At 44.9% G+C, this 14674-nt stretch overlaps 1 protein-coding gene across 3 annotated transcripts in view; it reads right to left on the reverse strand.

Annotated features, from left to right (window-relative positions):
* Nucleotides 1-2926: 2926 nt before the first annotated feature.
* The window catches only part of RTN1 (reticulon 1), a 199575-nt gene continuing 187827 nt past the window's right edge, over nucleotides 2927-14674 (reverse strand). For 2 of the 3 annotated variants that reach the window (XM_053276656.1, XM_053276787.1), the window contains 3 exons: nucleotides 12091-12137; nucleotides 8534-8592; nucleotides 2927-4458 (listed from right to left, as the gene is read on the reverse strand). In XM_053276656.1, the coding sequence (XP_053132631.1) occupies nucleotides 4416-4458; nucleotides 8534-8592; nucleotides 12091-12137 (149 nt within the window). In that variant the 3' untranslated portion in view covers nucleotides 2927-4415. The remainder of the gene's footprint in view (nucleotides 4459-8533; nucleotides 8593-12090; nucleotides 12138-14674) is intronic. The other variant, XR_008312043.1, reaches the window with a different exon arrangement.

A 14674-nucleotide genomic window follows, 5' to 3' on the forward strand; every position in this document is an offset into this window, starting at 1 on the left:
AGAGAGAGTGTGGCTAGCCCAAAGTGGGCTTCACGGCAGAGCAACCATTTAACTCAGGTCTTCACAGGTCTAGTCAAGTACGGGCAGTGACCCCTGAGTAAGGTGTTAGAAAAGCACTAAAATGTTTCCGTGGTCAGCTGTGAAACCTTGGAGGGCTTGCAGCTCAGTCCTCTGCCCTCGGTGTATTAGCAGATCGAGACCTAACTGCATACTCAATAGATCTACAGATTGTAGACAGTACCTACTATCTCATCTATATATCCCATTGCAGCAGCATAGGGAGAGGCAGGACACCTGGAATCTGGTGATTGAAGACAGTGAGGCTATTCTCACTGTCATACAAAATTGGGCTAAGGGAGCCTAGCCTGATTTTGCATGACCGTGAGAACCACCAGCCTCACCAAAGTGGGTCACCCGCTAAAACTACCCTCCCCTAAGCCCAGGTTAGCGGAGCGAGTGCTCTGCTAACCCGGGCTTTTCGATTATGTGTTGCTGCAGTGCGGGTCCGCAGCACAGCAACTCACAAGTAGAACCCCGACCAGGAGGCTTAAAAGCAGCCTCCCAGCTCAGGGATCTCTCCAGCATGCCCTGCGCGCTCGTACAGGGCATGCTGGAGTTTCCGGGGGTCACACGGCCCCTGATCCCCCTGGCCCCCATCGGCTCAGTAATGGAGACGACAGTCATGTGGGTGGCCGATCTGGCCACCCAGGGCTGCCTCCCTGCTCGTGTCCCTGCTCGGCTAAGCCCGCTCTCCCTCTCGAGGTGAGTCTCACGGATCATGAGAACTGCCTCAGTCTTTCAAGAAGCAGATTTTGGGAGTTTGAGACTTCAAGTTAGAGAAAGAAATAGCTGGACAGCGTAGGAACCTGTCTCCAGGGCTAATAATGGCAATTTCTCTGGAAAACTAGTTTTATACAATGCATAAATTGTACTTATACTGTGCACAATATTCCTTTCTAGAAAAATACTATAAAATGAAACACAGCACCACAAAGCTCTTACTGGAATCAGTGTAATGCAGCAATGTCCAACTCATACAGCAAATAAAGAATATTTTAATATTCTGCATGCATCCATTCAGAGCTGAGAAAATGGAGCTTCTCTATTCCATCAGAACCAATGTTTTGTTACAAAATGTGTGGCTGGCTGTTTGGATGGGGACAGGGTGCAAGGCAGGAACACATGTGTACACAGAATATGAGTGTCCTGCGTGTTTTGGATGCCCTAAGACCCAGAACAAAATCTGCTGCTTGGATTGTACTCAAAAGCCAATCGGGTGACAGAAAAAAGTAGTGAAATTTGAAATATTTATAATCTTCCTGTGACATTTTCCTCCCTTACAGGCAGATGAATGACACCTCTTTGGGTGAAAACAGGCCTCCTTTAAGAGCTGTTACAGTGGGCTTTTCACCTGCAGTATGAGCCGAGTTTCACAATGGGCATTACAGATGTACTAGGATCTAGCGCAGGGTTTCTCAACGTGTGGGTCCCCAGATGTTATTGGACTTCAGCTCCCATAATCCCCAGCCCCAGTGGCCTTTGGTTGGGAATTATGGGAGTTGAAGTCCAATTACATCTGGGGACCCACACGTTGAGAAACCCTGATCTAGCGGGTTCAACAGTCGCTGTTTTGCCCCTTCCCTTGTGCATCAGATGGGCTGTCTGCCTTTTTCATTGTTTTAAACCATCACATCTACATTTATTAGTTTTGCATCCATCCTTCTCAGTAACTCTCTCCATACAATCACAAACATTTAAAAGAAAAGCCCAGACTGCAGGGATTAGCAGGGAAAACAATACTGGTGGCACAGACAGCCAATCACAGGCACTAGCCAATAGCCACTCCCCACAATAGTTTCCCCCAATTTAAACTAACCACGGACCGGACCCAATTTAAACTAACAGAAAGTTGCAGAATCAGTTTTTCAGAGTCCACTCAAAAGGGCATACAGTATTTGTATTGAATGCAGTTTTCCAAAATGCCCCTTACTGCTCTCAAAATGGCACATCTGACTTTACCCATGGATACATCTTTGGAGCTGCAACAGGTTTGCAGCCAACCTGAGGAAGGGGAGGGATCTTCAGCAAATTGTCCCCATGTGGGATGGCAACACCTTAAGTGCCTTCTGTTTGTACTGGGTACAAAAGAATCCATTTTCCCCTGTTGCTCCTGGTACTTACACATGTTCTATTGTGAGATGAACTTCTTTGGTGGTGAAGGAAGGCATCCAATTTGATCTCCTACTCCAAAGACAGGACTTGTGTGAATTAGCCCACACTTTACTAGTCTCATGGAGGAGAGTTCCTCCACGTTTTCTATCCTGCTCCTTTGAGACAGGCACTAGAAAAGCTTCCATCAGAGCTTAAGCCTCCATAAACATAAGATGTAATCCTATGGTTCTATACCCCCTGCTTTCAAGCGACCTTCACCTTACTTAAAAGATCCTTAAATTACCATTCCACTGAGGTCAAGAACCCTCCAAAGCTATTTGGCTGGCAGGCCACCTAGAATGAACAAGGTTTCCTGGCAATGTAAAAGCACTAGTCATTCATACATACAGGTAGTCCTAGGGTTTGGAACTGGCTGTCTTGGGCAGCCTGGTGTTTTGGGAGTTTGTTGGACTCTGGGAATCTGCACTGATTCTGCCTTCAGTGCCAGCACTGTCTGTAGTTTCCCTAACATTGCTTTTCAAACATAACACAGCAGATTTTTCTGGAAAAAACATCATCTAATTCCAGTGCTGTCAAGATGAAGTTGCCATCAATTGAGAATGAGAATAAACACCCTTCCCTCAGCCAGAGCCTGAGCTTTGCCAGCAACACTGGGGTGAAAGGAAGATAAGAGTCATATAATGTAGATTCTTTGCAGTATTTGCAGTACAGATTGTTAATGATGATTGTGATCAAAATGGCAAAAAGTGAACAGTTCTTTTTAACATTTAGGAACATTTATTTCTGCATTCGGTATCAAGTACATAAGTGCAAATATTCAGAGTTCATAATTAAGTTCTACAGAGAACGTCATACAAATCTGTGATACATGTAACACGCCGGAAGTCTTTGCAGTCCCCATACATGTATATCAGCCCGTTGATCCCTTAAGAACAAAAAAGTACTGGGGTCGGTTGGTTTGTTTAATTTATTGTCACTTTCAGAGAGTTATACAAAATGGATTATGCCATATAAGTACTGATTGCTCTTTTGTTGTTATTACTTGTGCTGGGGAAAACACACACATATAAAGACTTCAGTCTACAGTTCTAGATAGTTAGTAAAGGTGAACCCAACCAGCGACCCCAGTGGACATAGAAGCAAAACTGCATTGGTGCACTAAGCAGGAAAGCCCTAGCCACACGTAACATTAAAAGTTATCGAAGCAATGCCAATAGAAGAAGAAGTAATAGTCGTAGAGTAGTAGTAGTAGAAGCACGAGGAAATAAAAAGTAGAAAGTTCAATAGTATTTTTAGGCTTTTACCATCATGCACTTGAGAAGCAACACAAGAACCACACCTAGAACACTTTTCTCTTTACTATACTTTAGTGCTTGACACACATGATTGCAAATAGTCTAGAGAGTACAGAAACAGCAGGAGAGGGGAGGGGAAACAGCTGCTTCATTGCTTCACATCTCTGAGATCATGGTGTATGATAGAGAGAGGGGGGGTGAAGACAGATGTAATGCTTTTAGAGCAGTGGGACCACTCGAAGTGTTCTCACTCTGTTCAGTCTCATTGTATTCCTGGGGTTCTCAAACTTGGGTCCCTGCATGTTGTGGGACTACAACTCCCATCATCTTCAAAGGCCATTATGGCTGGGGATGATGGGAGTTGTAGTCCCACAATATCTGGGGACTCAAGTTTGAGAACCCCTGCTGTATTCAATTTAACGCTTTAAAAAGCAGGCTGAGAGCAGAAACTTCCTGGGCACAAGGCTGACTGGCTTCTTCTCTCTGATGTCACCCCAAAACAGCTCCCCTCCCTAAGAATAATATATATATATATGCCTTTGTTTCAATTAATAAGGCAATAAATGGACAGATAAATGCATGAGCATTCAAGCAGTGTTTTGTATTTTTCTTTAAAAGGCAGCCAGTCCACCTAAAAAGGTGGGGTGGGGGAGAGACCAAGACTGACAACTAAGCCAACATTCAGTTCCCTGGCATGCACACCTGTCACTTCAGTGGCAAAGCCAGGAGGAGGAAGCCAGATTCACCTGGCGGCTGAGGGACACACTCTGTTTGTATTATGTCTCTGAGAGAGAGAGAGAGAGAGAGAGAGAGAGAGAGAGAGAGAGAGAGAGAGAGAGAGAGAGAGAGAAACAATAAATTATGCAGTAAAAAGTAAGAACAGAGCTGTTTTCATCCCAGACTCCCTCATCAATCACTTGTGTAGCTGATGAATTTCTGCTGTTGCCTTTACTCAGCCTTCCTCTTAGCACCCGGGATTTTTGCTTGGATCCTAGAGGAGAAAAATGGGGATGCAAAAACAAAACCACAATCAAGCAGAGATTCAACCAAGTAGTTCCAAAACATATTTCCTTTTCTTCGCCAGAAGGTGACATTTGGTAATGCTGTGTTTCAAATTAACAGAAATACATAAGAACCACCCAGCTGGATCAGGCCCAAGGCCCATCTAGTCCAGCATCCTGGTTCACCCAATGGCCCACCAGGTGCCTTTGGGAAGCCCACAGCCTTCCTTCCCAATAGCTGCTTCTTAAAGGGATGAAGTCCTGCTCTGTAACTGCTGAACTGCTGACTGTGTGTGTGTGTGTAAGATCTATTTCAAAAGTGGCTAGATTTCACTAGTGGTTAGGAGGGGAAAGAAGAGAGAAGCTCCACCATCTGGGAGATAGCACCAGATTTTTAAAACTCAGTGAGGCTATTCCCACGATCAACGGAAAGCAGGCTAAGGGAGCGTAGCCTGCTTTCTGTGGAGCGTGGCAACCACTGGGCTCACTAACGATCCCAGTGCTCCCAAGGCAACTAGCCCGCCTAAAACACTCTCCCCTTAAATGAGGTTAACGGAGCCTAATTTCTTTGCAAGCATCCTCCCAGGCTCGGGGATCTCTTCAGGATGCCCTACACGCTTGCACAGGGCATCTTGCAACTTCCGGGGGCCGCGTGGCCCCCGATCCCCACAGCCCCCGCCGGCTCTGTGACGGAGCCAGCAGTTGCTTGGGTGGCCGATCTGGCCGCCCCAGGGCTGCTCTTTGATCGTCTGCGGGGAGAGCGGGCTAAGCCTGCTCTTCCTGCAGACCCAACAGAAGCTCTTTTCACAGATCGTGAGAAGAGCTTCAGTCAGTAACCAGAGGCGCTTTTACTCCTGGACTTTTGGGCCAAAGTCCAAGGCCTCCACACCCCCTGGGGCCCCTCAAATCTTTTTTAGTCTGTCCTGGATGTTGTGGTCACGTTAAAAATGTGTTTAAAATATTGTTTTTGGGGGGGGGGCCCTCCAAAAGCCTTTAGGTCCAGACTCCAAAACTACCTAGGTGCACCTCTGTCAGTAGCAATGACAGGTCTTATTCCCCCCTGTAAGAAGCTACTACAGTGAGTTTGACAGACTGATATCTTCCCGGAGGACAGAGGAAGGTGCAGAATGCACAATTAACCTATGGAATTCTCTGCCACAAGATGTGGTGACAGCCACCAGCTTGGAAGGCTTTAAGAAGGGCTTAGATGAATTCATGGAGGACAAGTCTATCAATGGCTACCAGTCTGAGGGCTAGAGGCCACCTCCAACCAAAGAGGCAAGAATCTTCCCACATGCAGCCTATCATATGTCTTAAGTGATAATGCATCACCTAGTCTGCTGACTGCATATGCTGCTCACTTGTTCATTAGCCAGAAATATATTTCAGTGATATTTTTCAAGAACAGCTCCAGGCAACTTGTGCAGGAAGATTTCTTAACATAATAAATTACTGGGGGCTGGTTGTTGCTATGTCATTTTTTAAAATTGTTACAATATAACACAACAAAAATTATTAGAGTGGCTTCTGCCTGAGCCCATCTGGAAGCCACTAATAATAGTCCTGTGCAACTGACGGCATAGCATGGCAAAAGGAAAGGGGGTGCGAGGCAAAAACCTGTTGATAGCCACCTTGCAAGTGCAGTATCTATCCAGGGTGTTTTCCTCTGCTATGAGAAAAGCAGCTCGGGGGGGATGATTTGGCGTTAGTCCAGTAGGGCTGTTCTTATGACAGGTGAGCCACAGTTTCAAGGTTCTTCAACCTTCCCTGTCGGTCAGGACAACCTGGTTGAAAGTTCACCTTTCCCTGACAAAATCCTAAGCAGAGTCCAGCCCGTTTGCTTCACCGTTCCAAGCAGAGTTGAGCTCCTTCTCTCATGACGAGAGTAACATCGGAGCAGCCCAGCTCTCAGATGGATGGAATGATTGCTGAACTCCAGGCTTGGTCTCCTTGCAGTTTGATTCTCACACTGAGCAACTTGTTCCTGCACACGTTTCAGCACCAACCTGTATCTCAGTCCTGTGCTGTCCACACAGGCGGAACACCCTGTTCCTGCTCTGGTCTGCTCCACTCTTCTACCAAGGAGGAGATGGCAAGCCGAGACTCCCTACTACTGATTGATTGATTTCATTTCTATACCGCCCTTCCAAAAATGGCTCAGGGCGGTTTGCACAGAGAACCAATAAACAAATAAGATGGCTCCCTGTCCCCAAAGGGCTCACAACCTAGAAAGAAACACAAGACAGACACCAGCAACAGTCACTGGAGGTCCTGTGCTGGGGGTGGAGAGGACCAGTTACTCTCCCCCTGCTCAGTGCAAGAGAATCACCATGTTAAAAAGGTCCCTCTTTTCCAAGCATTTGGGGAACTATTGAGTGAAGGAATAGGGAAGATACTACCTTTGAAAACACACATTATTATTGCCTGGAAGTTTTTTACACGGGGCTTTTAAAGCCCTTTAATTCACATCTCCTCTGGAATGGAGTGAGGGATGTTCACATATTGGCCAGATTTACCCCGAAGTCCCTGCAAGCTTTCGGGGAGCATGTCACACACGATTCGAGTTTTTTAATTGTGCGTTAGAATGTAGCCCGATTTATATCCAGGGTAAAAAAATTCACTTTTTGTGTCGGTTTTTTGGGACAACTTCGAGTTCACAGTAAAGCCTCCCTGTAAACCTGCGGTGTGTAAAAGTCCCTGGGGAGAAGGAACCAGTGGTCCTCCACTCCAGAGCTGTATGCACTAATCTCTTTAAAGGAGAAACTGTAATAAACAACTTCTGGATAGGACACCACATTACCGCTGGTCAAGGGTCAATCATACAGAAGCAGGAATATAGATGTTTACGAGATGTTTTCATTCCTGGCAATTTGCTACACTCCAGCCAGAGGTGAACACGTTTTGTGAACATGTGTTGAATGAGCAGCAGTTTCAAAAGTATGAAGCTTCTTGTTAGCAAAGTCCTGATGGTTCTGAGTCCAAAACTTTAACCCTCTTTCTACTCTAGAGTGGCAAGGAAGCAGAAGAAAAGATTACAAAATACCTGGTCAGACATTTTAGGAACAGTGTTGGTTAGCCATCTTTGACCCTCCAGCTGTTGTTGGACTACAGCTCCCATCATCCCCAGTCACAGAGGCCTGGGATGGTGGGAGTTGTAGTCCAACAACTGGAGAGTTGAAGCTGTACAGCCCTGATCCAGGGCCAACACAATCCCTTGCAGATGTAAACACAAACCTGTCTTCCAGACTCTATGAGGGCCAAAATTCTCACCTGGCCAATTTCTCACCCCAGGGGTCATATTCATAATTCTTCCTCAAAAGTGATCTTTAATTTATTTGATAAATCCTAAAGAAATTAGTGTTTCCCCTTCTCTGATTGTATTTAAGAAGGACTTGAAAACATACTTGTTTAGCCAGGCTTTTAGTTTATAGTTTTAAAGCTTCGGGTTTTAACATTTTTATTTGTATTTTTAAAATTGTTTTAACTGTGTCAATGTTTTAATGGTTTTTAGATTGTGAACTGCCCAGGGTCTTTTTGTATGGGGCAGTATAGAAATGTAAGAAACAAACAAACAACTCTCAAATTATTTGAGGTAGCTTATTTGGTCAGGTTGGTCGATTCGAACTTTTTTTGATGAACATCGGCTCCTCAGACTTCTCTTCCTGATGACCATCATACCTGGCAAGGACTTCATTTTCTGGATTATACCCCAGGCAGGAAAACACAGCAAGGGCGTGGGAGAAAGAAGGCACTGAAAGACGCTTCACTAGCAACGTCCATGTTCTGCTCTTTGCCTGCCTCAACCTCTCCCCCAAGAGGTGGTTTAAACAGCAAACTCAGATCCTGAGAACAGTGGCTGAACTTCTGTGTCACTAAGCTAGACTGCCACTTGGGGCTTTTTGGCTCTGGAAATGATTGAATTGTGTAGAGTGTGGTAGGGATGTCTCAGACCATTTGGACACCCCAAAGGGTCTTATATTTATCACTCCTGACTTATACCATCCTAAATGTACAGCTGTCAGTAAATGACTTGACCTCCCAGGAATACTTTGTTGGATGACTCACTTCGCCACAACAGTATTTATGTGGGTCCTCATAAGTCCCAAGTATTGGTCAATCTGTGCCTGAAAAGAGGAAAAAAAGAATCAACAGAGCATCCACATAGTAGGAAAATGTGTATAAATTTTCCAGAGGTGGTTTATGGAACTGATATAACTTTTGCCATTCTTTTGCCATGTTCCCCAAGTGCATTAAAATTTACTCTAGCCTTTAATATTGTCCAGTGTTTCCCATTTCATAATAATTTCATAATCATTTATTTGTAATTATTGTCAACAAAAACAGTGGGAAGAGGGAGGGCTTTTACATTGTCAACCTTTTCCCCAAATCTATAGACTGCATTAAGAAAAACAAGCATTCAATTTTTATAAATGATGAAAACTACTTTAAAAGGCTTTCAATCACTTAGCCTAATCTTCCACCCATAATTTAATTATAAATTTCCTCTTGTCACTACACTATCCTCTGCAAAACATTTTTTGGGGGAAATGTCTCTAAAAACACACACACAGTGCCGTGAAACTGTGGCCTGGTTCACACAATAGTTGGAATCTAGCTTTCATGCGAGTTACCGACTTTCATGTGATTGTGTGAACCCATGCCAAGGCGGGTATCAGATTCATCATAGGTCCTAAACCACCTTGGGGTGTGTTCACACAATCTCACTGTCAGTAAGCCACATTAAATCTAGATTTGAATGATTGTGTGAACCAGGGCAGTGTGTAAAATGTCACCCGCGGCATTGTGGAACAGGTCTGTTCCGCAGCCACTTAGAATTGCACAACCACAGTTGCGGGATGCTACCTCCCATTATTTCCCACCTGAACTTTCATGGTCAGCCACTACACACAGACCGCTTACCCATGTGAACTGTCACCACATGGCACAATTAAGCTGAGTGGCTGAGCCAAGCAAACTGGCCCTTGACTCAGTTCATTGTTTTCAAATTAAACCTTCAATTAGTTACGTGATGGAGGCTGTTTTCAAAGAAAGACCAAAATGAACTCAAATGTGCAGGGTGGTAGTGGTCAACTCTTGTTCAATAATTTGTGTAATAATAAATGAGTGAGTAATTACAGCTTAGTGTGGATTCATACCATTTTGGGGCATAGAATTTGGGCATCATTTGGTGCAACATTATACTCCCCCTGAAAAATCAGGTACGTAGCTTTGGAGTGCTCATGGACCCAAAGCTCTCCTTGGTTTCTTAGGTTGAGGTGGTGGCCAGGAGCACTTTTTATCAGCTTAAGCTAATAATATGTCAGCTACGTCAATTTCTAGAGGCAAATGACCTCAAAACAGTGGTACATATGCTGGAAGCATCCAGGCTTTACTACTGTACTGCACTCTATGTGGGGCTGCCTTTGTATGTAGTCCAGAAACTACAATTGGTACAGAATGCGGCAGCCAGATTGGTCTCTGGGACAACACGAAGGGACCACATAACACCAGTTTTGAAAGAACTGCACTGGCTGCCGATATGTTTCCGGGTGAAATACAAAGAGCTGGTTATTACCTATAAAGCCTTTAACGGCTTGACCAGGCTATTTAAGAGAATGCCCTCCTTTGTCATGAACGCTGCTGCCTGTTACGATCTTCTGGAGAGGTCTGGTTACGGTTGCCACCAGCTCGTCTGGTGGCGACTCAGGACTGGGCTTTCTCCGTGGCTGCCCCACAGAGAAAATGTGGCTCTGGAATATGCTCCCTACTGAAATAAGAGCATCTCCTTCTCTGTTTGTTTTCAGGAAGAACCTCAACACTTTCCTGTTCTCGCAAGCTTTTTAATTAGAATTTTAATAATTTTAATAATTTGTTTTATATTGTTTTTATCGTGTTTTATGTATTTTAACCTGTGATTTTAATGTTGGGATTTGTACACAGCCTAGAGATTTACATATCAGGCGGTATAAAAATATGATAAATAAACAAACAAATAAACATAGTATGCCCCCGACTATAAATAATTCCAGAAATAAGGCCCATGGGCTTGTCCCAGTCTACTGAGTACATACTCATTTTCTTTGTCCTACTGTCATCTAGAGATGTGCACAAAACTGGTTTGCCTGGTTCGGTTTGAATTCGAACCGAGTTCAGACCTGGAGGGGGGAGGTTCGGTTTTGGTTTTGCTCGATCCTCCCCCCCCCCGCTTGGTTTGAATTCAAACCATTTTGAACTGGTTTGAACCTCCCAGGTGGGTGGGGTGGTAGTTGGCACCCATGAGTACCTACCACCCAACACCCAAAGCAATCAACCGTCCTTTATTGTTATGGTCATTCAACCAGCAAAACACAAAGTACAAAAACTTTACATAAAAACAAATGAGAGTGGATTCATGGTTTGTCATTGAAAATCTCATATGCTACCAGAGAATCTACACTCAGAACACCTCATAAAACAACAAAACCCTGTACCCCATGGGTTAACAACCCATGGGGGTGGTTGTCTGTGCACTACACTTCCACTTGCTCTGGGATACCCCAACACCCCCCAAGTGCAGCTATGGGGCTGCTGAAACCTCCATTCTTCCCTATGTAGAAAACCCTTAAAGACACATAACTTCAAAAATCACTTAAAAATCAGCCCTTTGCCCACTTCCTTTGAAATAATTCTGGTAGCTTCCTTGCCCCCCTTGGGCACTACCACCCACCACAATCCATTCTTGAAATAATTCTGGTAGCTTCCTTGCCCCCCTTGGGCACTACCACCCACCACAATCCGCTCTGGGCCACCCCTTTGCCCCCGACGTGAAGCTATACATTTGCTGATATCTCCATGCTTCTTTATGGAGAAAAACCTTAAAGTCGCGTAAACTTCAAAAATCACTTAAAAACCAGCCTTTTGCCCAATTCCTTTCAAATAATTCTGACAGCTTCCTTGCCCACCTTGGGCACTACCACCCACCACACTCCGCTCTAGGCCACCCCTTTACCCCAGATGTGAAGCTATACATTTGTTGGAATCCATGACAGCTTCCTATGTTCACTCATGCCCTTTAACCCAGGTAAAGGCCCAGATATAAAACCCAGGTTTGTGGGGGAGACAGCTCTAGGATAGGGCTTCCCTAACCTGGGTAGGGCTGCTCATATGCACAGCCTTTTATGTCAGCCAGAGACAATATGGGAAACACACAACAAGCAATAATGGCTGTATCATAATCCTTTCAGTTCTCTGATAAAATCAATCTTCTGCTCTCCACCCCCCACTGCTTCTGTAGTGGCTGAAAAGGCTTCAGAATACCACCATTACATCAACTTCTTAACTGTATTAAGGATTTAAAGTGATTTTTTCCCCTTTTGTTTTTCTTTATTGGGATTTTGTATCATTTTGTTATATGTTTGATTTTCTGTTTTCTGATCAACAGTCAAAATAAACCATTCATTCATTCATTCATCAACTTGTAATGGACTCGGTCATTGTTGGGTTCCAGGTCCCTGTTGGAGGACTATATACCCAGCTTTTAAAATACTCCCCTAACAACCACCTGTGCTTATTTAGGAGGACTATTTCCTCCTTGAAGAATCATTGATCCAATAGTCAACAGCTAACCATCTGCTTTTACATACCTGGTACTTGTCGTATACGACAGGAAGAGTAAACATCGAGACCACAGCTAGGAAGGGGACAGAAGAAAGAGTGTTACATTGCCAAGGCTGACACTCACATTTTTATGCATAACAAACCTTGAAAATTTTGTCCCCCACTGAAGGAAGATGCAAAACAGAGGACAGCTTTCTGGTGATTAAGAAGCAATGCTATGGCTTTGCAGTCACAGGTCACTGTGCTGTCTGTGCACTTGTACACACTTTATGTTAGTGCTGCAGATAGAGACTATTCACAAATGTTCTGAAGGGCTGTCAGCAGCGAATGCCACTGCAGCTGGGGATTCTGGGAGTTGCAGTCAACAACATCTGGGAATCCCTGTTAGAGGGAACACTGTCAGCAGCATCAAAAGAAAACTTCATAATAGATTTGAAAAGTGTAGAATTTCTGCTAACTGAAATGTGGATTTGGATCCACGCATCCACTGAAATGTGAAGCTTAAGACTAAATGTAGGTGGGAATTCCCCATCCTCTCCCATTAATTCACTTTAGCTGTGTTCATAATCTTGGAGTATTCACTGCTGGCTCCTTTGGATGAGGACTTACACTTAATGCAAAACTTTGAGAAAGAATGAACAAGAATTAACAATTTGCTAATTTGAGTTGTTAAGCGCAAAAGACTCAACATTTTATATTAAGTTTATTTCCTGGGAACACTGGATGACAGTCTGCGCAACAGTTCCAAGTGCATATTAGTGAAATATGCATGCAGTTGCACAAGAGCGCTCTTTCACAAATGACAAAACTGCAGAAATGCAGTTCCACAGTGGATGGTCGTTATTTCCAGTGGCTGTCCATTGCGCAACTCAGATTGTGCAGTTTCACGCATTCGTGCAAGAGTGCTCTTGCACCACGGCATGTGCATTTCATTAAAGCGCCTACAGAATGCTGCACAGTCTGTCACCCTCTGGCCAAAAGGAAAACATAGAGAGCAATGACAAAATGATAAGGACAGAAGATGCATTTTGCAGCCAAGTTCACAATCCTAGGAGAAAGGTTCATTGCAGCTTCCAGAGGGACTTACTTCCAAGTCCACATGCTCAGGTTCAGGTGCCACAACTGCAGTCCTGCTCCCCCTTATGTGTCAATGTCCTGCTTCCTCCTAAGTATACATGACTAGGATTGGGTCTGCATGCACAAGCTCTGGGGTCCGCCAGAGGCTCGTCCTCCGCTTTCCTCCACCCACAGCCACTATTAGTAAGAGTAGCTGTGCGACCGCTCTGCAGCTCCCAGTCGACACTTCATTCAAGCGTTGGCTGGATGCTTCTTTCTCTGCCTTTGCTTATCTCCAAGCCTACACATATGATGTCATATGCAGGGGTGTGGTGAGCACATACTTACATGCATGCACTAAATCACAATATATGGGGGGCCCCCGCTGGCAGGAGCTTGTCCTGCAGCCACCTATGACCTATGAGCTCCCTAAGCCCTGGTTGGAAGGGATCTTACGAATACGACTATGATGAATATTTATATACCGCTTTTCAACAGAAGTCCCCAAAGCGGTTTACATAGATATAAATAAATAAATAAAGATGGCTCCCTGTCCCCAAAGGGCTCACCATCTAAAAAAGAAACAGAAAGACACCAGCAACAGCCACTGGAGGGATGCTGTGCTGGGGATGGATAGGGCCAGTTGCTCTCCCCCTGCTAAGTAAAGAGAATCGCCACTTTAAAAAGGTGCCTCTTTGCTCAGTTAGCAGGGGACTAGCTGAGCAGGATCTCCTCTTGGAGATCTTCTATTCCAACCCGATGCTCAGTGCAGGAAACTGCTACAGCAGCATCCCTGACGAATGGCTGTCCAGCCTCTGTTTGGAAATCTCCAGTCAAGGAGAGAGGGAACCCGCCCCACTACTGCATGAGGCAGACTGTTGCACTGCTGAGCAGCTTTTACAGTCAGGAAATCCCTCCTAAGATCTAGCCTAAATCTGGTTCCTTGTAATTTCAATCAATTGGTTCTAGTCCTGCCCTCAGGAACAGCAGAGGCCACTCCTTCTACACGGCAGCTCTTCAGATACCTAAAAATGGTTATCATATCCCCCATCTCTATCACATCCCCTTGTGTGGTAACAAGCATGGCTTGTCACCTTAGCTAAGCAGGGTCCACCCTGGTTGCACATGAATGGGAGACTAGAAGTGTGAGCACTGGAAGAGATTCCCCTCAGGGGATGGAGCTGCTCTGGGAAGAGCATCTAGGTTCCACGTTCCCTCCCCGGCTTCTCCAGGATAGGGCTGAGAGAAACGCCTGCCTTCAGCGTTGGAGAAGCCACTGCCAGTCTGTGAAGACAATACTGAACTAGATAGGCCAAGGGTCTGACTCAGTAGAAGGCAGCTTCCTATGTTCCTATGTTCTTTTCTCCATCTCCTACGGTTCCTCATGGGACTTAGTTTCCAGATTCCTTGCCAACTTTGTTGCCCTTCCCAGAACCCATTCCAGTTTATCAACATCCATCTTAAAATGTAATGCTCCGAACCAGATACCACAGTCCACATGAGGTCTAGCCAGTGCAGAATGGAACAGAACTATCAGTTCTTGTGGTCAGACCT

The sequence above is a fragment of the Hemicordylus capensis genome, chromosome 1 (assembly GCF_027244095.1).
Source record: "Hemicordylus capensis ecotype Gifberg chromosome 1, rHemCap1.1.pri, whole genome shotgun sequence".
In the NCBI taxonomy this organism is placed as follows: domain Eukaryota; kingdom Metazoa; phylum Chordata; class Lepidosauria; order Squamata; family Cordylidae; genus Hemicordylus; species Hemicordylus capensis.